Raw genomic sequence first — 24,914 nt, forward strand, 5'->3', positions numbered from 1 at the left:
TCTATGGACAGCTCTTTGGTCTTGGCCATGTTAGTAGTTGGATTCTTACTGATTGTATGGGGTGGACAGGTGTCTTTATGCAGCTAACGACCTCAAACAGGTGCATCTAATTTAGGATAATAAATGGAGTGGAGGTGGACATTTTAAAGGCAGACTAACAGGTCTTTGAGGGTCAGAATTCTAGCTGATAGACAGGTGTTCAAATACTTATTTGCAGCTGTATCATACAAATAAATAGTTAAAAAATCATACATTGTGATTTCTGGATTTTTTTTTTAGATTATGTCTCTCACAGTGGACATGCACCTACGATGACAATTTCAGACCCCTCCATGATTTCCAAGTGGGAGAACTTGCAAAATAGCAGGGTGTTCAAATACTTATTTTCCTCACTGTATATATACAGAATACAGCAAGAGATTCTACAGGAAAGTGTCACAACTACAGCTACACCACAACTTGAGACGTATTTATCTGAACTACTCCAGAAGCTACAATCTCCTTGACTACGGTCGCATAAACAAACACAGCTTTCCTTTGCTTGCACGGATTGCGCACAGGTATTTATCTGCCCAAGCACCAGCACAGAGAGTGAGAGACTGTTCAGTGCAGCATCTCATGTTCTTGATGAGCTTTCAGACAGGAGAGACTGTCAGAACGTTTAGCAACTTTTGTTCTTGAAGAGAAACCGGTCACTTGTACTTAAATAGAAAGCGGTCCAATATGATGTGTATAGCAATTACATTACACTTGTTCTTCACTTGAGGATACATCTGTCGTTTACAGTTGAGGTTGGATTTAGTTCAGTTACTGTTGTTTTGCACAATCATTTTCACTTAAAGTGTACATATGATTACATAAACAGAATAGAGCACTGATCTATATATATAATTATATATTATAGTTATATATAGATCAGTGGAATAGAGGCCCTCTGCCATTCTGTGTTCTGCCTTTTGTTTTAATTAAAATTACTGTTGCATATTTAAACTTTTTGACAGATGCTAGCTAAGTTCATTACTTGACTGTTGTTTTGCATATAATAGTTTTCTAAAACTTTACATTATTTGGATAATTGTTAATAAAATCTGTCAAATTAGATTTTTACAGAACTGAAAGAAGAATAATATTTAATATAGTTTTAATATATTTTTTGTCCAATTTTGTTGTGCTACTTTCAATAAAAGTGTGATTTATTTTATTGGTTTGTAGTTTTTCAATTCAGATTAATTAAATTCATGAAATTAATGAAAAAGTATAAAATTAATACTATTATACACAACATTTTTTTTTTTAAATAGGTAAAAATTTCGGTTTTGGTTTTCGGCCAAGTGCATCCTGGATTTTCGGTTTCGGTTTCGGCCCAGAATTTTCATTTCGGTGCATCCCTACTCGATACCATTTTCGGTACCAAAGCAAAACACAAAAACAGGTTACTAAGCGACACTCTTTTACTAACAAAGTCTACAAAACATCAGCAGCAGAACTAAGAACAGAAATATGCCATTGAGCAACACTTTAAATTAAATATATTCTTTTTTGTATGCTTAAAGTATTTTTGAACACTTATATAAGATTTGCTTCAACTTTTGCAACTTTTAATTTAAGTTTTTACCAAGTACTAAAAAAAAGCCTAAATGAACAAGCATACAATAGAATTAATAAAAAACAATTTCCAAACTAATGTGCAAAGTGCTCTCGTATTAATAATAATAATAATAATAATAATAATAACGGGGCAGTGGTGGCTCAGTGGTTGGGGCTCAGGGTTCAAGCCCCAGCACCACCAAGATGCCATCATTGTGTCCTTGAGTAAGACACTTAACTCCAGGTTGCTCCGGGGGGATTGTCCCTGTAATAAGTGCTCTGTATAATACATTGGTACTCAGAAGGTTGCTGGTTGGACCCCCACAGTCACCACCATTGTGTCCTTGAGTAAGACACTTAACTCCAGGTTGCTCCGGGGGGATTGTCCCTGTAATAAGTGCTCTGTATAATACATTGGTACTCAGAAGGTTGCTGGTTTGATCCCCACAGTAACCACCATTGTGTCCTTGAGTAAGACACTTAACTCCAGGTTGCTCCGGGGGGATTGTCCCTGTAATAAGTGCACTGTAAGTCACTTTGGATAAAAGCATCTGCCAAATGCATAAATGTAAATAAAGCTGCATATTTTCTTCATGATAAGAAATGCATATGGACATGTATGTGTGTGTGTATATATATATATATATATATATATAGATATTCTGATGAAATAAGTTCTAATCGAGCTGCATTAAGCGTGTGCACTCGAGGGATGAGCGTCCCGTGACCGAGTCTCTCTCAGCCGGTGCAGTTTCAGTCTCTCCCCCTGAGATCGGGACATTCACACGGCTCATAGAAGAGTCTCTCACAGAGAAATGCCCGTTTCTGTGTTTATAGTTTTTAACATGATCTGCTTCTGTATTATTTGAACTTTAATAAAGCTATAACACATTAAATATAACCGCATTTAAGATGTAACGCCAGGATGTTTCCTTTAAAGAGCTCCGCCTCCGCTTATTCCACAACGGTACATGCTTCTGAATGTACTTTAATCATTCCCTGATACTTTGGGATCTACATAAAATAAACTGTGAAAGTTTAAACTCACCTGCTTAATTTGCTTGAATAAATCCGGGTGTCTTTCAGGTGCTTTATTAAGTTTGATGTGTTTCCTCCTTTAGTCAGAAACTTGTGAAAGCAGCGTTTACAAACAGGTTTTTACTGATCTGTGATGTTTCCCTTTTCATCAGCCTCAAATTACCTGTTTTCCCTCTTTTCATTTCGACAAGATTCAGTTGAGGCTCGCAGCAGCAGCAGCTTGTCGTCATCTTTTGCTTGTTGTGAGCATTCGAAAGTTCCCACCACTGCGTGGGTAACGGGTAGACTCGGTACCCCGGTACCTTCAGAAATTCTGTTATCGTAAATCATTTTTTGTTTGAGTACCGACTGTATTTTTGACAACACTAGGGGACCATATCACCTAAATTCATATTTGACAAAGAGGAACTGTGGAATTGTTTACATGTTAAGCCATCGCATCAGAAGTAGCTCTACCATGTTTCAACACTGGGGCAGAACAAGGGATGCACCAACATATTTCGGCCACCAGAAATGTAATACTTTATAAAACAAACTGTTACTTTAAGATCCGTTAACCAAAAGTTTCACATGGAGAAAAAGCATTGTTTATGTAGCACATCCCCAGAAGTGAAGTGATCACTCTCGTTTATTAGCTCATTAATAGTGTTTTCCAGTGAGCCATCACTGTGGAGCTCCAATATGACATTAAAGAATCATTAAAGTACTTATAGCCATTTGACATTATATCCAAAGTCTCTTGAAGCCATACAATAGTTTTGTGAAATATATATATATATCGTCTGCGTGCGCTTCAGTGAATGAGCGCTGCTCTGTTGGGTCAAACACACATGGCATGTGAACGCACGGCTCGTGTTCTTCTTGGAATGTTCCGCCAGAGGTTAAAGGTGTTGGAAGCGATTTTAGCCATTCTAGAATTTCCACAAGCTGTCAAGATGAGCCGTTGCATTAGCCACGCCCCTTTCCCCAAAACCCCGCCCTCTGAAGATACCAAATTAAGTTTGAGACACGAGCAGAAACGACAGCGGTGAAACAGCGCCCTCAACTGACAACTGTGATGAACAACATGCCATAAAAATGACATTAAGCCTCAATAATTCACTGCTGCTACAAAACTATAAGCACGTGCAAAATGATTGACAGGCAGAAAGCATCATTGTTTGCGGACATGTTTTTGTTTGTTGTTTATGGAGTCTAGAGCCGTCAGAGAGACCGGGGAGATATCTCAACACACTTATTTCAGTAGGAACGTTTCTTCCATGAAAAGAATCGTTTCCAGCACCTTGAAGAAAGTTGAGAAATTATGACAATTATTGTATAAAATAACTTGTAATTCTTCTCTTTCAAGTCTTTTTTGTTTGTAAAGCGCTTTTCACAACACACAGTTTCAAAGCAGCTTTACAGAAAATTGTGCCGTTACAAAATGAAGCTGAAATGCCTGTAATGTCTTCAAGCCATCATTGTGCAGTTGACATGAATAACGTGTGTAGATTAAGCCTTAAAGTATCTGTAAGGTGTAGTGTACACATAAACCTTTAGTAAATCAGGGCTCAAGTTGTTTGTGTTCTGGCAAAGACACATTGCCTTGGGTTGGTAAATATGCCAGGTTTATGAATTCAGTATTATCCTCGGATGCATGTTACAGTCTTCTCAAAAGGAAGTAAAAAAGCACAGCATGTTGCGTTCGCAATATTCCTATAAATTGTAGCCGAGAACAGAATGTGGCCACACAGCAGCCAGGGAAAATGGTAGGAAGGGCTCGGTCCTGTGTTTGATTTCCCCTTTCTGTGGTGTGTTGTATGGGTGCGGAGAGCAGATATGATCAGGGCCTGTGGCAGAGAGCAGAGGGCAGGGGATGGCCACTGACACCCCGCTGTCTAACACACACACACACACTATAGCTGTTTTCTGCCCTGCTGCCACCCTGATGCCCTATTGTTGAGCACATGCTAGTCTGTACTGAGCGGTCTCGCTATTATTAGGCCAAAAGAAGGTACAGTACTGCGCAAAAGATTTAGGCACTTGTGAAAACCTTTCAAAGGGAGTATTTCTTAAAACAATAATGACTAATTTATTGTCTACTTTGTCGATTACGTCAACTAATCGTTTCAGCCCTAATGTCACTCCTAACTACAACAGAACAGGAGATGGCGTCATGTATACATGACACAGACTCAATGATGACTCAAATGACACAGAATGAAACTCATTCTGTGAAATCTCATGAGTAAAATCATGTGTGCATGCTATGCAAACCTTTAGTCATTGTTGTGTTTGCATGTGTAATTAGTTCTTATGTACAATTATTATCTTTTATTTGATTGGAGAGGCTTTTGGACACTATGATACATTATATTTGTAATGCTGTAACTTTTGAATGCGCTGTCATATCAACAAAATTTCACCCCGTTACGGTTGATGTGATTGGAACAAAACCAAAGCAGTTTTTCAAAGCCACATCTAGAGATATATAATATCAAATCTGAAAAATAACAGAAACGCACATATACTGTATTTGGCTCAATTTTCTTGGGGAGAATTTTCAGCAGTTTCTTAAGCTGCGTACACACTGCCAGTGACTGTGTCTCTGCAGGTCGCCAGTGGCTGGCGGTGAAGTCGCTAGTGGGGGTTCCCACTACTGGTTGCCTAGTAACGTTTATAAATGACATTCACGGATGTCATTCCATTGCTGTTGACAGCGAATCTCTTTTCTTGCCGCTAAAAACAAACATTTAGGAGGGAAAAGACTAAATATAAATGGAATCAGTACATAAAATGCTTTATATCAAAGATGAGCGAGAAACAAGGCGTGCTGTTTGCCATAGCGGCGGTTTATCTGTGGCGGAAACGCAAACGCCAGTCTGTCTGGGTCCACAAAATCCCCGCGATCTCAGATACACCTTTCCACACAGTATTTTTCTTAAAAATGTCCTTGTACGTGGGAAGAGACATATCATAGAGCACTGGAACATTTCTAACTGCAAGAATTACCTTTTCATCCATCTTTCCGTTACTGCGAGAGAGAGAGAGAGAGAGAGCGAGAGAGAGAGTGAAGCATAACGTGAGCTCTCCCGTCGTCTCTCCTATTGGCTGTCGCTTCCGTTAGTCGCTCCAAAGTTGAACTTTTCTCAACTTTGTCGCGTCGCTGGACACGCGCTGGACACATCTAGCGCCAATGGTCGCGACAGCTCGTGTCACTGGAAGTCACTGTGCTCGCATTGAAAATGAATGGTATTGAGTTGCTGTCGCGCGCGATGTCGCTGGTAGTGTGTACGCACCTTTAGTCTGAGAGTCTCAGAATTTCACAATCTATATCATTAAAAAAATCTGAATTGCTTTCTTTTAAAATGACACCAAACACTTGATAGTTCGAGTTATAAGCATTTTGTTTTAACAGGAAATCTTTAAAAACACCTTCAGAAGGGGTCTGGGTATCTCAGCGAGTATTGGCGCTGACTATCACACCTGGAGTCGTGAGTTTGAATCTCAGGGCGTGCTGAGTTACTCCAGCCAGGTCTCCTTAGCAACCAAATTGGCCCGGTTGCTAGGGAGGGTAGAGTCACATGGGGTAACCAAATTGGCCCGGTTGCTAGGGAGGGTGGCGTCACATGGGGTAACCAAATTGGCCCGGTTGCAAGGGAGGGTAGAGTCACATGGGGTAACCAAATTGGCCCGGTTGCTAGGGAGGGTAGAGTCACATGGGGTAACCAAATTGTCCCGGTTGCTAGGGAGGGTAGAGTCACATGGGGTAACCAAATTGTCCCGGTTGCTAGGGAGGGTAGAGTCACATGGGGTAACCAAATTGGCCCAGTTGCTAGGGAGGGTGGAGTCACATGGGGTAACCAAATTGGCCCGGTTGCTAGGGAGGGTAGAGTCACATGGCGTAACCAAATTGGCCCGGTTGCTAGGGAGGGTAGCGTCACATGGGGTAACCAAATTGTCCCGGTTGCTAGGGAGGGCAGAGTCACATGGGGGTAACCAAATTGGCCCGGTTGCTAGGGAGGGCAGAGTCACATGGGGTAACCAAATTGGCCTGGTTGCTAGGGAGGTAACCTCCTCGTGGTCGCTATAATGTAGTTCTCGCTCTCGATGGGGCGTGTGGTGAGTTGTGCGTGGATGCCGCGGAGATAGTGTGAAGCCTCCACACGCGCTACGTCTCCATGGTAACGCACTCACAAGTCACGTGATAAGATGCGCGGATTGACGGTCTCAGATTGGGAGGCAACTGATATTCGTCCTCCGCCACCCGGAGCGCATTGGGAATAGAGTGTGCCAAATTGAGGGGAGAATATAAATAATAAAAAATAGACACCTTCAGACCATAAAGGGTTAAACCTGTTTAATTGCATTAAAACTGTAGAACTGCCTTTAATGGTAAATGTACCACATGTGCTATTCACACATGCAATGGTGCAACCGTTCACACGTTAGCACCAAAAATGCCATAAAAGTCTGTGATGTCATCATCCGCTTAAACCAGGATTACACGACACAACAGATTCTAAAAATACTTGGGGCGACTTTGAGCTCTTGTTCACCATCTCTAGTTCTTCGTGGTCCACTTGTGTTGCCCTATGTGATGGATTTTCATTGGCTGTTCACTATATGACTTAAGATTGGAGTCGTGGCGCATTATCCACTACGAGATTTCCTCAAGTCGGATCTAAAATTTGAAACATGTTTGATGTGCTCCTGACTAGATGGAGTAATTGCATCATCTCCATCAGAGCTCTGTGATTGGCTCAAAGCAGATTTCTGACATCAGCGTCATGACCTCATACGGGCTCAAACCGTTAATCTTCATCTCATGTTCTTGAAAAGGATGTTTTTGTAAAAGTGACTATTGTGACTTTTTGTATGGATACAAATGTCTATAATTAGCGTAAATGATAAGGTGTGCGACAGATGATACTGTGATGAATAATTATAACCTACAGTCATTATTTATTTGCATTATGGTATTTATGATGCGGGAAAAGGCGTCTTTTATGGCCGAGACTTTGTGTCGCTGGTGGTCTGTTGACAATGATGGACTGAATGTGTGTAATGGTTATCAGAGCTTGAATGAGCTGTTGAATGATTGACCTGATGTTCCTCCTCACAGTTTCACCCCTCAAGACAATTGCAGCTCTGAATCACACAACTAATATTCAACCATTAATCTCCCTCTTCCTCGTGATTAAATAACACGGCTGATGTGTGAATATGATTGTGATTTGAAAGATAACCCAATGGTTTGACAGCTGTCGCTGAAAACACCCATGGCGTGATACTCTGCTGTAGCACTCAGGATCATGACTCGCAGGAAGTTCCTCTCAGTGTTTGTGTGTGTGTCATCTCTGGTCAGCTGGTTGTCAATACAGCCAATGATATAACAGCTGTTGGGCCCTTCACACAGCTTCTCCTGTACAACATACACACAGTCAGCGTGTGTTCTCCGTGTGTCCGCAGGAGAGCAGCAGTTTTCCAGGCAGGACTGAAGATCACGATGGAGAAGGAAGACCTGAAGATTGTCAACAAGGGTTTGGAGGATGAGATGGTATGTTTTCTCTCGGTTTATCCCTCCTCGATGTCTCCGTTGCTCTGTTTGCCTGCACCACTAAGTTGTCTTGCTTTGTTGTAATAAATGCTTCTTCCAAAAGTAATCTTGTTTCTGGTTCTCTCTCTCTCTAGGAGCTCAGTGGATATCGGCTGTGCCGATGGAAGCTGGCTCTGGTGGCAGTCGGGGGTCTCTGTACGGGCGGTTTTCTCTTCCTGCTGCTCTATTGGATGCCCGAATGGTGCGTGAAGGCCACATGCACGCGGACCGCCGTGAGAGATGCCGATGTCGCCCTCTTACGAAGCACTGTACGTCTTCAATGTGTATTTAACTGTTTGCATGTGGTTGTCATCTCTGTTTTAGATGTGCAGAAGGCTTTCTGGTGATCTCTTGAAGGGATAGTGCATCTGAATATGAAATATTTACTCACCCTCATGTTGTTCCAAACTCGTGTGACTTACTTTCTTCCATGGAACACAAAAGGAGATGTTACCATTCACTTTTACTGTGGAAAAAAGATGCTATCGTCATTGTAAGACGTCATGTTCTAGCTGACTCCTCAACTCGGAGTTAACTCTTTGTAGACAGTCGGGAATAACTGGTGGTTGTAATTATGTTTGTGTTGTCACATGAATGCTGGCATATAGGGCTGGGCGATAGGATGATGTTATCAGATACCGACGATGTCTTACAAATCTCCCGATGCCAATATCGACACTCATTGACAGAAGATGATCGACAACATCGGTGATTTGAATATCGCAATTTGAAATTCGTGGTGGCGTAGTGAATCGCCTCAATCCGGGTGCCAGAGCACAAACCTCAGTTGCCTCCGCATCTGAGGCATCAGTCCGCTCATCACGTGATTTGTTGAGCGCGTTACCGTGGAGACGCAGTGTGTGCGGAGGCTTCACGCTATTCTCCGCGGCATCCACGCACAACCCGCCACACGCCCCAACGAGAGCGAGAATCACATTATAGCGACCACGAGGAGGTTACCCCATGTGACTCTACCCTCCCTGGCAACCGGCCCAATTTGGTTGCCAAGGAGACCTCCAGGGGTGGTAGCCAGCGTCTTTACCAGTAAACTACCCAGGCCCCCCCCGTGTGGTGCTGATTCTAAATGAAAACTCCCCCAAAGTTGTTGACCGGTGGGGGGTGCCACCCCCCCACACACACACATTGCAGGTTTGCTCAAATATATCTTTGTATTGAAGAAACAAAGATGAAAGTGATTAAATCATAAAATAATGCGAGACCATGCTCACCTTGAACCTAAACTTCTATTTTATTGTCTTTATGCAGCATTAACTGTAAACAAACACACATTCGATAAGGCACATTTGGCAGCCCTGGCATTCTGGCATAAGCCATTATATCACTTGTTTGTGACACTTTGTTTTGGTAAATATAACCCCTAGAATACCTTATGTTGGTTATTTACACTTCTGTTTATAGGACGAGTTTAAACGCTGGTTTCGAGCGAAGGTTCGAGTAATGGAGGCCCCTGGGAAGAACCCTTACGACAGCCTGGTACCTCAGACCGCCTCCCCTCAGGCCAATGACCACGCCCATAACACATCTGACTCCGCCCCTGATAAAATCATCAGGAACACGGAGGACCAGCATGTACAGGTACTGCAGGTACTCCAAAACAGCGAATTCTGCAATTCCAGGAATTCCACTTTATACATTTATCAACCAAACTGCAGTTGAGCCTCGGATAAACGAGGAACGAATCACAAATAGAGTTTTTTTTTTTTTTTTCTTTTTTTTCTACAGATCCGTTATTTTACCCTCCATAGCACTAAATACTTTTGGAACGACACCATACAGAACTTTGAAGTGTTGACGTAAGGAGGCCTATCGGATTATAATCGTGTAAATTCTGCTCTGTGAACATCTGATGCTGTTGTTAATACTGTTGTCTGATCTACAGAGGCCTGGAGGATCTGGGCATGACCTGCTCATGCATTCACTCAAAGCACAGTGCAGGGCTCGGCATAAACCAGCAGGAGTTCAGGTAAAACACTTGACCTGGATGTGAATGTCGACTGCAGGGCTCAACAGTAAGGATGGGTCAGTGTGAAAGAGATTCGGGTCTGTTGATGGAACTCAATCTGCCCAGTGCACACATTATCACTACGTCTTATATGCGTTCTTGTGTTCTAAAATGAATGGTTTTTTGAACCGGTTTATGTACAGGAACTGTCCGAAAGAACCGATTCGCTCAAATGAATCGTTTATTTGAACCGGTTTATGTACAGGAACTGTCCGAAAGAACCGATTCGCTCAAATGAATCGTTTATTTGAACTGGTTTATGTACAGGAATTTCTCCGAAAGAACCGATTCCATCAAATGAATCATATATTTGAACTGGTTTATGTACAGGAATTTCTCCGAAAGAACCGATTCGCTCAAATGAATCATTTATTTGAACTGGTTTATGTACAGGAACTGTCCGAAAGAACCGATTCCCTCAAATGAATCATATATTTGAACTGGTTTATGTACAGGAACTGTCCGAAAGAACCGATTCGCTCAAATGAATCATTTATTTGAACTGGTTTATGTACAGGAATTTCTCCGAAAGAACCGATTCGCTCAAATGAATCATTTATTTGAACTGGTTTATGTACAGGAACTGTCCGAAAGAACCGATTCCCTCAAATGAATCATATATTTGAACTGGTTTATGTACAGGAACTGTCCGAAAGAACCGATTCACTCAAATGAATCATTTATTTGAACTGGTTTATGTACAGGAACTGTCCGAAAGAACCGATTCCCTCAAATGAATCATATATTTGAACTGGTTTATGTACAGGAACTGTCCGAAAGAACCAATTTGCTCAAATGAATCGTTTATTTGAACCGGTTTATGTACAGGAACTGTCCGAAAGAACCGATTCGCTCAAATGAATCGTATATTTGAACCGGGTTATTTACACGAACGGTCCAAAAGAACCAGTTCACTAAAATGAATCGTTTATTTGAACTGGTTTACATTAAGGAACTGTCCGAAACAACCAGTTCACTAAAATGAATCATTTATTTGAACTGGTTTACATTCAGGAACTGTCCGAAAGAACCGATTCACTTCAGTGATTTTGGTTTTCCCAGCACTGTATATAAGAGACAGGACAGTTTATTTGAGTGTGTGTGATTTTTCCCAAACCTCCATTGCCGTGTTCACTATATAATGTGACAAATGTATTGTGACTCGTTGGAAGCGATACTATTGTGAAAGTAGCTGAACTACTGAAACATGTAGTTCAGTGAATAGTGTTGTTTCTCCCATCACTGGCACCTGCAATCATCACCAGTCGATCTGTCTCTGAGGATCACTGCATCTGCAGCAGAACGCATTATAAACTCAACTTGTCTCTTTCTCTCATCTGTTTAGGAGATATTTTTTCGGACTGAATGAAATAGACGTGAAAGTGCCTTCTCTTTTCAAGCTGCTAATTAAGGAGGTACGAGTGACTCTTGTGTTTCAGTGAAGGCCGGAGAATGTCATGACGCAGCACTGCTGATGCCGCTGTTTTCATTATGACTGCTCAGGAACTACAATAAAGGAACTCTCACTTTCTCTCTCTCAGGTGCTCAATCCTTTCTACATCTTCCAGCTCTTCAGTGTGATCCTCTGGTGTACTGATGAATATTATTACTACGCAATGGCCATCGTCGTCATGTCAGTCATATCAATAGCTACCTCTCTCTACACTATTAAAAAGGTAAGCAGGCTTGACAGTCCGTTGACATATTTTACAGTATTTTGTAGGATGGCGTCGTTACAGGAATTGCTCAATACTATTATTCAAACAAACCCCCTAAGCCCCTAATCCATACCTCAAATCATGCAGCTCGAGGAGTTTCTGTTATTAATTAAAGCAATTAGCATAGGCAGAGCGTGTGTAAGGCTTAAGGCATGATGTGTACATTTAATGACGACCAGTGTGTGGACTTTGCAACGAGAGGGGCGAACGCGCTTGATCTTGTTTACACAAACATCCCAGGTGCATACCGGGCGGAGCCCCGCCCCCACCTCGGCTACTCAGACCACATCTCTGTTATGCTAATTCCAGCATACAGACGGCTCGTCAGACGCACTAAACCGCTCCAGAAGCAGGTGAAAGCCTGGCCAGCAGGAGCCATCTCTGCTCTTCAGGACTGTTTTGAGTGTACTGACTGGCACATGTTCAGGGAGGCTGCAACATATGGCGACTCGACCAACTTGGAGGAATACACAGCATCAGTGACCAGCTACATCAGCAAGTGCATTGATGATGTCACTTTCTCCAAGACATCACCACACGCTCCAACCAGAAGCCGTGGATGACCGCGGAGGTGCGCCGCGCTGCTGAGGACCCGAGACTCCCGCCTTCAGAGCAGGCGACAAGGTGGCCATAAGAACAGCGAGGGCCAAACTGTCCCGGGCCATCAGAGAGGCAAAGCGCGCACACGCCCAGAGAATCCACAGTCACTTCCAGGACAGCGGTGACACGCGGCGCATGTGGCAGGGCATCCAGGCCATCACCAACTACTTGACAACATCAGTTGCCTGTGACAAAGATGCCTCCCTTCCAGATGCACTGAACGACTTCTACGCTCGGTTTGAAGTGCAGAACGATGTGGTGGCGAGGAAGACCACCCCTCCTCCCAACGACCAGGTGCTCTGTCTTACCACGGCTGATGTGAGTAAAACTCTACATAGAGTCAACCCACGGAAGGCTGCTGGACCAGACAACATTCCTGGCAGAGTGCTCAGAGGATGTGCAGACCAGCTGGCAGATGTTCTTACCGACATCTTCAACATCTCTCTGAGCAGCGCCGTCGTTCCAACGTGCTTCAAGGCCACCACCATCATCCCCATGCCAAAGAAGTCTTCAGTGTCCTGCCTCAATGACTACAGTCCCGTCGCACTCACACCAACATATGACTTAAAAATAAGTCATATATTTTTGCTCTAACCTTCAATTAAAAAATAATGTGAATAAATACTGGCATCTGTGGAAATAACAATAATTAACATTTTTGAGTTCCTGCAATTTGAAAATCGTTTGTATGTCAAATATGGCGCCAGATGGCAAGAAATGTATTTTAAATGTTTTTTTATTATTATCATTATTAATGTATAATCTCTGTGGCTGTTGGGGGGGGTTAGGTCTCACCCTGTTGTTCCTTCAATCAGATTTATTATTTTCACCTAGTGGTAAATAAAACCCCACCCAAAACCACTCGGTAGTGTATTGTGTGCGGGCAAACGCCACTCTTGATTTCTCTTTGCCCTACAGTGCCCACTAAGAGACATTTCTGTCTTTTTTATGTTGTCTTTAAAACTCCTCTTCATACTGATCTCAGAGCAGTCGTAAAGCACACACTGAAGTTCTGCTCTGACGTTAGTGGAGAGTTTATCCAGCGACGGGGAGGTGGTGTTCCTCAGCGGGGGTCAGGGATGGGATGCTTATCATGTGCTGATTGCGTAACTAAGGTCTGTTATCAGTTCATGTGTGTTTTTATTCCTATAAGATCATCTGTGCTGTCAAATGTTTATTTGTTCATCACAGGAACGTTTTGTGTTTTTTCCCAGCAATATGTAATGCTGCACGACATGGTGGCAACACACAGTACTGTCCGAGTGACCATCTACAGGGGCGATAGCGGTGCGTGCCATTCACATTTACTGAAAACTGCATTTTTCTCACTCTAAAATGGGAATGTAAGGAGGATTACCTGCTTCAGGGCATCTGACACTGTGACCAAAGTCACGATGAGTCAGCAGTCTGCTTCCTGTGCAAGGGAGCGTGGGTAATAAGTGATCTGCTGAGACCGTTCCATTCTGCATTTTTTTTATTTCACCTCTCTCTCTCTCTCTCTCTCTCTCTCTCTCTCTCTCTCTCTCTCTCTCTCTCTCTCTCCTGTTTTACATTTTTGTGCCGCACAGAAATGGAAGAAGCCCTGTCCACAGACCTGGTCCCCGGTGATGTCATCGTCATCCCCAGTAACGGGATCATCATGCCATGTGACGCAGTGCTCATCTGTGGAACCTGCATAGTGAATGAGAGCATGCTCACAGGTGATTGGCCACTATGGGAGAAATAAATAAAAAAATCTGGGTATTATACTAATTAACTTTGGTTGATGACCGTAGCATATTACGTCGATGTTCAGTGGAGAGTGTTCACCTCGTGCTCTCCTTAAGTCAACAACCATCTCTTTTTGTTGTGTCCACATTCAGAGTCCGGTTGTTAAATCAATCTTGTATAAAATAACTTTTTGACATCCCAGTTTGGAATGCCCAATTCCCACTGTGCTCTCCGAGTGGTGCAGGATATATCTCAGGTCTGAGACCGTCAATCCGCGCATCTTATCACGTGACTTGTTGAGCGCGTTACCGTGGAGACGTAGCGCGTGTGGAGGCTTCACGCTATTCTCCGCGGCATCCACGCACAACTCACCACACACCCCACCGAGAGCGAGAACCACATTATAGCGACCACGAGGAGGTTACCCCATGTGACTCTACCCTCCCTAGTAACCGGGCCAATTTGGTTGCTAAGGAGACCTGGCTGGAGTCACTCAGCACACCCTGAGATTCAAACTCACGACTCCAGGTGTGATAGTCAGCGACAATACTCGCTGAGATACCCAGACCCCCAGAAAACAATACTTTTAGTAATGGTCAGTATTATCTTTTGTAACAAATATTTATTTGACGAGTGCTGAAGGGTTCACCACAAAAATGTAAATACTTATTTTCTCACCATCCACACTGTGATACTCCAAACTAGGACTGCACAATGAATTGGAAAAAAATTATCTAGACTACAAATTAACAAAATATTACAAATAATTTGCCCCGCGGCACACAGACGCGCGCTTTTGAGATTATATTCACATTGAACTCTTGTAGCCTCAATGGATGTGCCCGTCATAATAAGTAAAGGCTAAAACTCTTTGATCATTCTATAAATCGATTTAAAAAAATACATAAATATATTCCGATAATCGGTCATTGGACTTTTCTACCACCTTAGTTATCGTATTGGCACAATCCACTATCGGTCGACCTCTATAATAATCTGCATGTGGTTGCCCCACACAAAATAATTATTTTAATGTTAATTCTATTAATTGGAATATAAACTAAAATAATCAACAATTATGATTTTAGTCATAGTTGTGGCGGCCTTCTCCAAACCCATATGGTCTTCTTTCATCCATGAAACATTGGGATTTATGAACTGGATTTCTAACGGTGAACTGCCAGCAGGAGGTGAAGCTGCGGGATGTGTTCATATGCCCATAATGGTATTCCCTATTCGCCACAGCGCCTCAATACCGCCACATTTCCACCGTCATGACCTCTGAAGACGTCTGTCGCCATTCGTCCTATTACTTCAGAAGACTTGAGATATAGAACATGTCATATGTCTAGTTTTGTGTTACACAGAAGGAAGTCATACAGGTTTGGAACCAAATGAGGATGAGTAAACGATGACAAAATGTTCATTTTTGCGTGAGATATTCGTGTAATTAAATAAAGATATGAATTTGCATTTGCAGGTGAGAGTGTTCCAGTCACAAAGACAGACCTTCCAAACCCGGAGCAGGACAAGAGCGGTGGTGATGGAGACTCAATCTACAGCACAGAGGAACACAAGAGACACACGCTGTTCTGCGGCACTAACGTCATCCAGACCCGCTACTACACAGGAGAACTGGTCAAAGCCGTGGTGGTCCGGACCGGTGGGTGTGTGTGTGTGTCTGTCTGTGTTTGTGTCTGTCTGTCTGTCTATGTGTGTGTCTGAGAGTGTGTGTGTGTGTGTGTGTCTGAGAGTGTGTGTGTGTGTGTGTCTGAGAGTGTGTGTGTGTGTGTGTGTGCGTGCATGTGTGCGTGCTGTGGCAATCTGAGAGGATGTGTTTACAGTTTTACCTCATAGATATATTTCCTTCTCATCAGGTTTCAGCACTGCTAAAGGTCAGCTCATCCGGTCGATACTGTACCCCAAACCCACCGACTTCAAACTGTACAGGGATGCGTACCTGTTCCTGCTGTGTCTCGTGGCCGTGGCCAGCATCGTCTTTGTCTATTCGTTGGCCATGAAAATCATTAACCAGGTTTTTATCTATCTTGAATGTCTTAAAGGAATATTCTGGGTATGCTGACAGCATTTGTGTCATAATGTTGATTATTAACACATAAATTAATTTCGACTCGTTCCTTTTCTTTAATAAAGCACAAATGTGTGTTCCAGTGAGACACTTCCAATGCAAGTCAATGGGGTTTAATCTGTCAACATTAAAATACTGTTTCAACAGTATAGACACAAGACATAAACAATATGTGTGTTAACATGATTTTACTGTCATAAAATCAGTTATTAACCACATCTGTGTGGATATAGACAATTTTATAACTTTGTTGCCATGACGATGTAACATTGTAAACCCCAAAACGACAATATAAACAACTTTACAGCTCAAATACTTCACAAGTTTTAACAGCAGAATTAATGTATGTTTTTATTAAATTATAAGATTCACATTTCTGACTTTAAACCTCCAAATATTGCCCCCAGTGACCTCCATTATAAGAGTCTCACTGGAACACATTTGTGCTTTATTAAAGAAAAGGAACGAGTCGAAATTAATTTATGTGGTAATCAACATTGACACAAATGATGTCGATTGAGATTCACTCGTATTCAACCTGGGAACAGAGCATATTAAATGTTTTATTTTCTCCCAATTTTGAATTCCCAATGTGCTCTTAAGTCCTCGTGGTGGTGTAGTGACTCGCCTCAATCCGGGTGACAGAGGACGAATCTCAGTTGCATCTGAGACCGTCAATCCGCGGATCTTATCACGTGACTTGTTGAGCGTGTTACCATGGAGACGTAGCGCATGTGGAGGCTTCACGCTATTCTCCGCGGCATCCACGCACAACTCACCACACGCCCCACCGAGATTATAGTGACCACAAGGAGGTTACCCCATGTGACTCTACCCTCCCTAGCAACCGGGCCAATTTGGTTGCTAAGGAGACCTGACTGGAGTCACTCAGCACGCCCTGAGATTCAAAGTCGTGACTCCGGGTGTGATAGTCAGCGTCAATACTCGCTGAGATACACACAGAGCAATATTTATTTTGATTTGTCAAACACAATTTATAAATCAGCAACAATGCAGAACAAACACACTGAAAAAACACAGAGAACACTGCCGCCACCTACTGGCTATTATTGTCATTACATGATTTTCAAGTCATGTTTTCTTTTGTATTTCTTTCACCAGATGGCAGCAATCTGCCCTGATACATGAGACATTCTCACGTTTTCATGTTTTAACTAGGTCTTTATTGTAGTGAAGTTAATAAATGTGCTTATTTGCATAAGCAATTCTAAAAATGTTTATGTAAACAAGATCTAATCAAACTAAATCCTATAATAATAGACTGAATATTGGTCTGGTGGTGGTGTAGTGGGCTAAAGCGCTGAGCTTGTAATCAGAAGGTTGCTGGTTCGATCCCCACAGTCACCACCATTGTGTCCTTGAGCAAGGCACTTAACTCCAGGTTGCTCCGGGGGGATTGTCCCTGTAATAAGTGCACTGTAAGTCGCTTTGGATAAAAGCGTCTGCCAAATGCATACATGTAAATGTTGTGAATGTGAATGCTAATTGAATCCTGTGGAAATGGCATGGGCACGTGCCCCTCATTGCTGTGATATTCCCCCTGGCAGGAACCAGTTAAGGAGATCATTGTGAAGTCTCTGGACATCATCACCATCACAGTGCCCCCTGCGCTGCCGGCAGCCATGACAGCGGGTATTGTCTACGCTCAACGGCGCCTCAGGAAAGTGGGGATCTTCTCCATCAGTCCACAGAGAATCAACATCTGCGGCCAGCTGAACCTGGTGTGCTTTGACAAGGTAAAGACTGCATAAACATCCTGCTGTTCATCACACACACATTGAGACTACAAACCAGAGGCAGTGTCACACATTTAAATTTGAAGAATTGTTTGTTGATTGTTTATTGAGTGACATATCTGTACCAGACACACATCTGTACTCGATTAGAGAGTGCCTCTGCTATCAGCTCTCCTGTCATTTCAGACAGGCACCCTCACAGAAGATGGCTTGGACATGTGGGGAATTCAGAGGGCAGAAGATGGCAGGTATGGGCATATTTTAATAAAAATATCTTGACGTTTGAACCTATTCACTGTTTTAGCGTTTAACCCTTTAAGCTGTGATGCATTATTTGTGTAATGCTTTAGCTTTTGATTGCTTTGTCGTATCAACACAAACGATTTTCTCAGAAACGTTTGACATGTTTTTTTGGAGCAGCCTTATTTACACCCAGAGATCTACTGTCAGGTCCATAAATATTGGGACATGGACACAATTCTAATCTTTTTGGCTCTATACACCACCACAATGGATTTGAAATGAAACGAACAAGATGTGCTTTAATTTGAGGGTATTTACATCCAAATCAGGTGAACGGTGTAGGAAATACAACAGTTTGTATATGTGCCTCCCACTTTTTAAGGGACCAAAAGTAATGGGACAGATTAACAATCATAAATCAAACTTTCACTTTTGAATGCTTGGTTGCAAATCCTCTGCAGTCAATTACAGCCTGAAGTCTGGAACGCATAGACATCACCAGACGCTGGGTTTCATCCCTGGTGATGCTCTGCCAGGCCTCTACTGCAACTGTCTTCAGTTCCTGCTTGTTCTTGGGGCATTTTCCCTTCAGTTTTGTCTTCAGCAAGTGAAATGGATGCTCAATCGGATTCAGGTCAGGTGATTGACTTGGCCATTGCATAACATTCCACTTCTTTCCCTTAAAACACTCTTTGGTTGCTTTCGCAGTATGCTTCGGCTCATTGTCCATCTGTACTGTGAAGCGCCGTCCAATGAGTTCTGAAGCATTTGGCTGAATATGAGCAGATAATATTGCCTGAAACACTTCAGAATTCATCCTGCTGCTTTTGTCAGCAGTCACATCATCAATAAATACAAGAGAACCAGTTCCATTGGCAGCCATACATGCCCACGCCATGACACTACCACCACCATGCTTCACTGATGAGGTGGTATGCTTTGGATCATGAGCAGTTCCTTTCCTTCTCCATACTCTTCTCTTCCCATCACTCTGGTACAAGTTGATCTCTGTCTCATCTGTCCATAGGATTTTGTTCCAGAACTGTGAAGGCTTTTTTAGATGTTGTTTGGCAAACTCTAATCTGGCCTTCCTGTTTTTGAGGCTCACCAATGGTTGACATCTTGTGGTGAACCCTCTGTATTCACTCTGGTGAAGTCTTCTCTTGATTGTTGACACACATACACCTCCTGGAGAGTGTTCTTGATCTGGCCAACTGTTGTGAAGGGTGTTTTCTTCACCAGGGAAAGAATTCTTCGGTCATCCACCACAGTTGTTTTCCGTGGTCTTCCGGGTCTTTTGGTGTTGCTGAGCTCACCGGTGCGTTCTTTCTTTTTAAGAATGTTCCAAACAGTTGATTTGGCCACACCTTGTGCGCAGTTAAAGCACATCTTGTTCGTTTCATTTCAAATCCATTGTGGTGGTGTATAGAGCCAAAAAGATTAGAATTGTGTCCATGTCCCAATATTTATGGACCTGACTGTATAATGTCAAATAGTACATTTCTGGCTAAATTTTTGGGTGATTTTTCAGCAGTTCTTTTAGCCTGAGAGTCTCATAATGTATCATCATCTATATCATTAAAACAACGTGAAAAGTTTTCTTTACAATGACACCAAACTCTTGACTCCTTGTTTTTGTTGTCGAGTTATAAGCCTTTAATTTTGGGTATGCCACTGGAACAGGCCATCTTTAAATAAAAAGAGTGACTGGCACATCTCTCTGCCGTAGATTCCATCTTTCGGAGGCAAAAGCAGAGGACAAAAGCTTGGTGATGACTAAGTTTGTGTCCTGCATGGCCACCTGTCACTCCCTCACAAAGATCGAGGGTCAGCTCTCCGGAGATCCACTGGACCTCAAGATGTTCGAGGCCACGGGCTGGGTCTGTTCTGTTCCTCTCTCAATATTCTCATTCACGTATCAGAACGAGTCATGCTTGTTCTCTGCTGACTTTGGTGTCTCCCTGTGATTTCAGATCCTGGTGGAAGCCACAGAAGAGGAGACGGCTCATCACGACCGCATTGAGCTCACTTACGTAAAACCACCCAATCAGCTGCTTCCGCCACCTGTGATATCACCAGAGCAGGACATGGTGAATACCCCTTAAACTCCATTTTTGGGTTGCCGCCCTGCAGTTTTTGAAGCTCACCATTCACACATACTTTACTCAAGCTCACTTTGAAAAGTCTCATTTTATTCCACTAGATGACAGAAAGATTCGCTCGTCCATAGACATTCAGTCTAATTTACAGTTCAAGCACCTCTCTCATTATTTCATTGACTATCTCGGCCTCTGAGTGGACTACAAGCTCAATCTAGGGGTCATTAGAAAGCTGAGATCCTCCCCTTTGCAGGGATGTATAACATATGATCATCAATAGTTGAGAACATATTTTTTCTGATGATTTATTTTGCATGCTTTTCCTTCTGGATGGCATATTTTGTTCTGGACATCTAAGATATAATAATAAATTCTTTTGAAAGTCTTTTGAACTGTGGTTTTAGTGCAACAAAATAATCTATACAGTCACATTCCTGAGAATGAGAGCTTTTATTTGATATATGACTTGCCCATTTATGTGCTGGGTGAAGGACTTTTATTTGTATATAAATATTTCTACCTCATTACCTCTAGGGGGCGCTCATAACCAACGCAAATGTGTTGAGGCCTTATTTCGTTATTTTCAGTCACATAAATGCAGAAGTGATGTTTATCTCTGCCAAGTTCAGATTCTAAGCTTTCAAATGAGACCTCATATGCCTGACTTACGTATGTATATGGCGACTTTAACGTTTTAAGCATAAACCTTTTTTGCGATATAGCGCCCCCATTTGGACCCGCCATCTTTGAATACTCTTACAGACTGTTGTTCTAACAGATATTGTTGTGGTTGCCTCTCAGGAGCTGTCTGAACTCTACGAGCTGTCGGTACGTATGGTGGCTGTTGTGTTATGAAGGATTTTTGTGCGGCGAGCATGTACGGGAGCTGACGTGTCTGTTGTTTGTCGCGCTACAGGCATCATATATGATCGGTATTGTGCGGCAGTTCTCGTTCTCCTCCGCCCTGCAGAGGATGAGTGTTGTGGTTCGTCAGATTGGAGAGAGACGCATGGATGCGTACCTGAAAGGAGCACCGGAGGTCATAGCCAGCCTGTGCAAGAAAGAGACCGGTCAGTGGAAGACGCGTCCATACATCCTTTCAAATTCAAGATGTTGCATTGTTCTTCACATCTGTCTGTTTTATCCCCACAATGCATCACAGTACCAGAGGATTTCGCAGAGGTTCTGGAGGACTACACCAAACAGGGCTTCCGGGTCATCGCGCTGGCACACCGACGGCTAGAATCCAAACTCACCTTTCACAAAGTGCAGAACATCAACAGGTGCGGATGAAACTGGACCAGCTCCACTTCCTGTGTTATTGCGCATGCGACTGGTCAAATACGTTACACCATATTTGTTTTTTCTGCAGGGATCAAATCGAGAAGAATATGGATTTTCTGGGTCTGATCATCATGCAGAACAAACTGAAGACGGAGACTCCAGACGTACTGGAAGACCTTCGACGTGCCAACATTCGCACCGTTATGGTCACGGGTACAGAAAACCTTTTATGTTGAGCATAAGTTGAGCATAGAGTGGTGGTAGTGTAGTGGTCTAAGCACATAACTGGTAATCTGGTAATCAGAAGGTTGCTGGTTTGATCCCCACAGTCACCACCATTGTGTCCTTGAGTAAGACACTTAACTCCAGGTTGCTCCGGGGGGATTGTCCCTGTAATAAGTGCTCTGTATAATACATTGGTAATCAGAAGGTTGCTGGTTTGATCCCCACAGTCACCACCATTGTGTCCTTGAGTAAGACACTTAACTCCAGGTTGCTCCGGGGGGATTGTCCCTGTAATAAGTGCTCTGTAAGTCGCTTTGGATAAAAGCATCTGCCAAATGCATAAATGTAAATGTAAAAACCACAAAGATTTAAAGAATGTGTTCCTGATGGGACATTTTCAGTTTGAATTGGTTTAACAGGACCGGACCATGAACATTTAGAGACTCCATTTAAAACAAGCCGCTGCGTATCAGACGGGAGTCTCAGAGATTTGAAGATTAATTCATTAGGTATTTCTGGAATGTGTTTTAAAAAGCTCTTCAGATTAGAGTTCAGACGGGCTGAATGAAGCATTGTGAGTGTTAGCAGGATGTTGGGTTATTGCCAATGGAACCAGACGTCTAATGTAAGCCTGCTCTGAGGATTATTATATGGGGCAAGCTCCTCTATCTCTGTCCACAAACCAAACGTACCATGAAATTACCATCTGAGAGTGTCTCTTATTTCCCCTCTCTCTCTCTCTCGGGCAGGTGACAACATGCTTACAGCTATCTCTGTGGCACGAGACTGTGGTATGATTCAGCCGCAAGACCGAGTCATTATTGCAGACGCTCTGCCCCCTAAAGATGGCCAGGCTGCCAAGATCAACTGGCACTATGCCGACAAACCCAGCAAACACTCGAACAAGACTAGCAAATTAGAGGTGAGTGCCCTCTATTGGCCAAACAATGTCACTGCAGGCCAGTGGGAATAAAAGGAGAGGGATATAGCCGCAGGCATTGCTCCAAAAAGGGGCGGGAATTGCCGCAACCCTCTTCTCGAGTAACTCCGCCTTCTTTTGGATATGAATCCCCCATTTGGAGATCTCCGGCCTGCAGCTATACCTGCTGGAATTAAAGGGCTTTCATCAAATTCCTGTTTTAAAATGCCTTAATTCACTTTTCAAAGCGTAAGGCGGTCGCTGATATTCAACGGCGTGAGATTTTCACGGTATGATAACCGTCTCCGAAAATATCACAGTTTCACGGTATTACAGAATTATTATTATCAGTTATAATAACTCTTAAAGGAGTGAAAACAGAAAGGTTTTATTTTGGTTGAACAAACACTTTATTATAATTAAATGTATATTAATGTGTGGATGTAATTGGGATTACTCTTTTATATATAGAGAAACACAAACCTCTAACTGCACATTATATCAATATACATGTATAGATTATTAAGAAACTTTATTATTATCTAGTATATTGAATAATGTGCTCCTATCATTTGATCTCAGGAGATGGAGATAATAATGGAGGATGGACATGCCATGGAGGATCAGAGGCGGCAGGAACAGTATCACTTTGCCATGAGCGGGAAATCCTTCGCCGTGGTTACGGAGCATTTCCAGGATCTGCTGCAGAAGGTGGGATGTGATTCCGATATATCTTACGATCCTTTCTGTTCTTTACTGGCAATTGTTGATCAAAAATAAAAGCATTAATTGTAACATTTAACAGATGCATTAAAGTAGTTATTCGACTGCACTGAACCGCCATTATTGTTAAAGGGACAGTAGCGATTTAGCACTCCTACATATTAATATAAATACTGATAAAATATGTAGATATTGATGAAAAGATTGATATTAATGGAATACGTAGAACTAAAATGTGACAAATGTTGAAAAACGAATTATAAAATACAATTTGTGAAATTTATATTTCATGCTCTGCTGTGTAAAGTTAAAGGAATATTCCGGGATCGACAGAGTTTGATGCATAATGTTGACTATCAGGAAAAATATTTTCGACTCGTGCCTCCTTTTCTTTAGTAAAAGCACAAATGTGTGTTCCAGTGAGACACTTCCAATGCAAGTCAATGGGGTTTAATCTATAAACATTCAAATACTGTTTCAACAGTATAAACACGAGACATAAACAATATGTGTGTGTGTGAGGAGGAGGGCGGGGATGGGCCATGAGGACACACGGCCGGCCCAGAATCGGGCTAATCAGCGGGAGGGAATAAGACGAGCCGAAGCCGCCAGTTCGAGAGAGAGAGAGAGAGACGCACTGGTCGCGTTGTCTGCGTTTGTTTATGTTTGTTTATGTTGAGTCTTATCTTTAAACTTTACATTTACTGTTTAGGCTGTTCCTGCCTCCTCGCCCGTCCCTCGCCCCGTTGCAGTGTGTTAATATGATTTTAGTGTGATGAAATCGCTTAAGCCAAGCGTACACGACTAGCACTCAGTATCCTGCGACTCACTGTGTATTAACTACGCGACCTTTCATCAATGTGTGCTGATCCGATCACAAGTGTTCAAGCGAGACCGCACCGTTACATCTGGTTGTCTCGCTTGACCATTTGTGTTTGGATTTCGAAGAGAGAGTCTCTGATTTCACGAGGACCTCACTCATTATGTCTGTGTTGTAATAAACGATTATAAATTGAAATAATTAAGACGAGAAAGTGTTCAAATATGGCGCGCAGTTTCTCTTAACGTTCCCAAACATCACGTTTAAAGCACAATTGTGCGTAATGTTAGTGCCGTACCTGTAACTGAGCTCCTAATGTGTGTGCTGCTCATATCGGTGTCTTTCTCTTTTTTAAATTTTCACATCATACGCTTATTTCCCTTAAATCTGCACAGAACAGGCTTAAAACTGTCCATTTATAGCTGCCTTTAGTGGCATCCCATTTCAAAAGCATCGCCCAAAATGCATGGCACAGTTACTCGCCACAATCTGGGTGACAGA

General features: G+C 42.6%; 1 protein-coding gene across 1 annotated transcript in view; it reads left to right on the top strand.

Annotated features, from left to right (window-relative positions):
* Positions 1–24,914, top strand: part of atp13a3 (ATPase 13A3) — a 64,630-nt gene that overhangs the window by 17,254 nt on the left and 22,462 nt on the right. The window contains exons 3-23 of the mRNA XM_052101642.1: positions 8,077–8,164; positions 8,299–8,472; positions 9,623–9,799; positions 9,947–10,017; positions 10,104–10,187; positions 11,572–11,641; positions 11,768–11,902; positions 13,759–13,831; positions 14,113–14,244; positions 15,735–15,917; positions 16,132–16,289; positions 17,912–18,100; positions 18,287–18,348; positions 20,073–20,223; positions 20,317–20,440; positions 21,236–21,270; positions 21,359–21,512; positions 21,605–21,725; positions 21,815–21,939; positions 22,701–22,873; positions 23,453–23,581. Of these exons, the coding sequence (XP_051957602.1) occupies positions 8,114–8,164; positions 8,299–8,472; positions 9,623–9,799; positions 9,947–10,017; positions 10,104–10,187; positions 11,572–11,641; positions 11,768–11,902; positions 13,759–13,831; positions 14,113–14,244; positions 15,735–15,917; positions 16,132–16,289; positions 17,912–18,100; positions 18,287–18,348; positions 20,073–20,223; positions 20,317–20,440; positions 21,236–21,270; positions 21,359–21,512; positions 21,605–21,725; positions 21,815–21,939; positions 22,701–22,873; positions 23,453–23,581 (2,571 nt within the window). The 5' untranslated portion in view covers positions 8,077–8,113. The remainder of the gene's footprint in view (positions 1–8,076; positions 8,165–8,298; positions 8,473–9,622; positions 9,800–9,946; positions 10,018–10,103; positions 10,188–11,571; positions 11,642–11,767; positions 11,903–13,758; positions 13,832–14,112; positions 14,245–15,734; positions 15,918–16,131; positions 16,290–17,911; positions 18,101–18,286; positions 18,349–20,072; positions 20,224–20,316; positions 20,441–21,235; positions 21,271–21,358; positions 21,513–21,604; positions 21,726–21,814; positions 21,940–22,700; positions 22,874–23,452; positions 23,582–24,914) is intronic.

This window comes from Xyrauchen texanus, chromosome 32 (genome assembly GCF_025860055.1).
Source record: "Xyrauchen texanus isolate HMW12.3.18 chromosome 32, RBS_HiC_50CHRs, whole genome shotgun sequence".
NCBI classification, from domain to species: Eukaryota; Metazoa; Chordata; class Actinopteri; order Cypriniformes; family Catostomidae; genus Xyrauchen; species Xyrauchen texanus.